This window comes from Micropterus dolomieu, linkage group LG16 (genome assembly GCF_021292245.1).
Source record: "Micropterus dolomieu isolate WLL.071019.BEF.003 ecotype Adirondacks linkage group LG16, ASM2129224v1, whole genome shotgun sequence".
In the NCBI taxonomy this organism is placed as follows: domain Eukaryota; kingdom Metazoa; phylum Chordata; class Actinopteri; order Centrarchiformes; family Centrarchidae; genus Micropterus; species Micropterus dolomieu.
Window position 1 is genome coordinate 17,213,130 of NC_060165.1, and position 3,326 is coordinate 17,216,455.

General features: G+C 38.5%; 1 protein-coding gene across 1 annotated transcript in view; it reads left to right on the forward strand.

Moving 5' to 3' along the window:
* ada2b (adenosine deaminase 2b) overlaps positions 1-3,316 on the forward strand; it is a 9,460-nt gene extending 6,144 nt beyond the window's left edge. Inside the window, exons 7-10 of the mRNA XM_046072253.1 lie at positions 499-607; positions 708-865; positions 1,390-1,592; positions 2,641-3,316. Of these exons, the coding sequence (XP_045928209.1) occupies positions 499-607; positions 708-865; positions 1,390-1,592; positions 2,641-2,728 (558 nt within the window). The 3' untranslated portion in view covers positions 2,729-3,316. The remainder of the gene's footprint in view (positions 1-498; positions 608-707; positions 866-1,389; positions 1,593-2,640) is intronic.
* The last annotated feature ends 10 nt before the right edge of the window (positions 3,317-3,326 follow it).

The following is a 3,326-nucleotide window of genomic DNA, read 5'->3' on the forward strand; positions in this document are numbered from 1 at the left end:
GTGCCCCACCATAGCAGGGATTTAAATTATGAAGCATAGGAAGCAACCAGGATTATTTTAAAACAATAAATGCAAATCATATTAGTATATTTCTATAGTATTTATCAATATTCTTGCTTCTCTTCGTTGAGTACATGTCTGCATTGTATAGAAAAAAAATCTAAATCTAATAATTATTTTCCTTATTATTATTTGGGGGTGCTTAGGATCATGTTAGGGTGGCTTCACCACCCCTAAAATAAGCCTAACTACGTCCTTGCTAAGTACTTGTACGTTGCGGCTTTCTTCAGGGCTCTGAGTGTATCTGAGGTCAAAGCAGCCGTAAGAGAAGCCATTCAGCTGCAAAAGGAATTCCCAGATATTGTTGCAGGATTTGACATGGTAAGAAGTGATTTGTCATGTTGAACATCTTATGACTATAACAATATGCTCTTAAGTGGACGTCACTTCTCTGGTTAGTTCTGGTTGGTTAACCTAAGCTAATATTGTGGTTTGTAGGTTGGCAGGGAGGACAGTGGGAGGACTCTTTGGTACTTCAGGGAGGCCCTTTCTCTGCCAGCTGAACTGGGTGTCACGCTACCATATTTCTTCCATGCAGGGGAGACAGGTGGGTTGATCAAAAGCGTAAGATACATAATCGTTTTTCAAAAGTAAAAAAAATATATTAAAAAATACACTTTGACTCCACTGTGTATGTTTATCTGTAGATGATGAAGGAACTGATGTGGATCAAAACATTCTTGATGCCCTTTTGTTCAACACCACACGCATTGGACACGGCTATGCTTTGGCACACCATCCTCTTGCCAAAGATCTTTCTAGGGAAAGAAAGGTGGCTGTGGAGCTGTGCCCCATCTCAAACCAGGTCAGATAACATATTATCATTGGCACAAAAGTCAAGAACATGGCTGAATCCAAATGTTCATTCGTCAGACTTGCAGACTGAGCCCTTGCAGACTTTTGTCATACATAGGCCTACAGTGACATGTTTACCGGCATCACATCTTTAAGGGAGTTTGACCACGGGGGGATGAAATGTGCTTGAGACAGGACTTAAAACCTAAAGTTTTTCATGTAGATGAATAGAAATTCCTGAACCTGTAACTTAAGTGGACAAAAGAACTCTTGCCTGTATAGCTTTGCAGAACAAAACAAATCCACCTTTTATCAGCCTTAGCATCGTCTGCCTGTTGTGTTCTGTCACATTAAGTCTGGTGAAGTGTGCATCCCAAACAGAAAGTTTGCTTGAGACCCCTTGTGGACATGAACTTCTCAGGAAAGCTCCTGTTAGGTCCGCAAGATCTGGGAAGTCTGCAGATTTGAATTCAGTACCTGTATGCCTGTCTTCACATATAAAGTACCTGGGTGTGCTTGATCTTTGGCTTCCAGGTGCTGAAGCTGGTATCGGACCTTCGGAACCACCCTGCAGCTGTGCTGATGTCTGAGGGTCACCCGATGGTGATCAGCTCTGATGATCCGTCTTTGTTCGGCACCACAGGCCTCTCCTATGACTTCTATCAAGCCTTTGTTGGCATCGGAGGGCTAAAAGCAAACCTGGGCACTTTGAAAGAGCTGGCTGTTAACTCTATCAGGTGAGAATCAGTTGACTTTATTCATCTAATGTCTGTGTTTTTTGTTACGATCAGCCTTTAAAGGAAAGCACAAGCCGGCTTGTGATCTGAGGGGCCAGAAGTTAGGCTACTAAGCAAATGTTTTTAGACTGATTGTCTACCTTTCAGGCAGCCATAGGTTTTAATAGGTCTGCTGATATTCTATATTTTTCTTATTGTCAACATATCCCATGAAACAATGAAATGATCCTATTAAGATGTATTGTGTGTATCAACAACTTGATATAGCTTATTCATCTGTGCCTTAGAGTTCCATTGATATCCAAAAACTATTTAAAAACACATCAGTGAGCCACACTGTTACACTAGGTGGTAGGCTCCTTGATTGTGATTAACATGGGCACTAGTTTATTTTATCCCGTACTGTCCTGGAAATAGAGTCCAGCAAATGCACTATTGACTTACTTTGAGTAACATTTACTAAACACAACAGTGCCCAGGAAAATATTTCACTTAAAAAAAACAAGTATATTCATTATCTGTTTTTTTTAACCCGCTAACTGGACTTAACAGACAGATTAGCAAAGTCAGAAAGTAGCAAAGTCTTTTTGTGGGGTTTATTGACAGTAATAAAAATAAAGACCAGGTCACCAGACTTTTCTTTTCATTTCCTTTTTGCAGATACCCAAAATTGCTTCAAAAAAGTAACAAATCATAGTGAACAATGTCACCATCACTGCTTTTTAAATTAATTTTTATTTTAACACATGAAAACAAACAGCATATTTGACCCTGCAAATTTCATTTGCTTTTGTTAAACAGACCTCTAAATAGCAACATTGTTATTCCAAGTAAAGACCAACAGCAACTTGATTTTCACATCAGAAATAAATGGAAATTAGAGGAGGAATTTAGAAAACTTACAGTAGGCTTTGAAAGAATATGTGATTTCTAGTTTATGGTGTAAAACAAGTTTGAGTTAAAAAGACTGCAAATAAACTTTCCAATAATGTTCCAAGCTTTAAAAATGATATTTCATTCATTCTCATGAAGTATCTTCTGCCTGCAGGTACAGCTCCCTGCCAGCTCATCTGAAGGATACGGGTCACATCAGATGGCAGAAAAAATGGAACTCCTTCGTAATGGATCAGTCATGACAACCAATCCATAACGGATCCTATTTGACTTCAATGATGTTTGTCATAGAGCAAATATCTATAGACCATTAGCAGCCTTTATGTAAACAATTCAGATTCAATGTAGGGTGTTTCATTGGAACTGTTTCTTTGCAAAAGGATAGGCTGAAAGGAGTTAAAAATAGGTCGGACATAGAAAGGTGGGTACTGTAGGTAAGTTAAAACCCTCACACGAGTTTCTGAACTATAGTTCTTTTACTGGAAAAACTACAAAAGGAATTTTATAAGTTGTCCACAGCGAATTTTGCCACCAGAAAAAGGAATTCAAAAACTGTAACCACAAATGTTCATTAGGACATTTTTGGAAAAGAAACAATACACATAGTTTGTGTGAAAGTTACATTTGTCAAAATGGCATGAAGCAAAAACAAGAATAAAATAAAAAGCATTAGTTCCTTGTAGATCTTGTAGGTCCAATTCAGGTGTGCAGTAAAGTAAAGTCTTTGATGAGATTTTCTATCTTCCAGCTCTGACCACTGCACTGCTGTACAACAAGTTTGTAATAGCCGTCTTCACTCATTGCAACTTCCAGACATCTCTTTGTTTCTCTGTTCTGGAT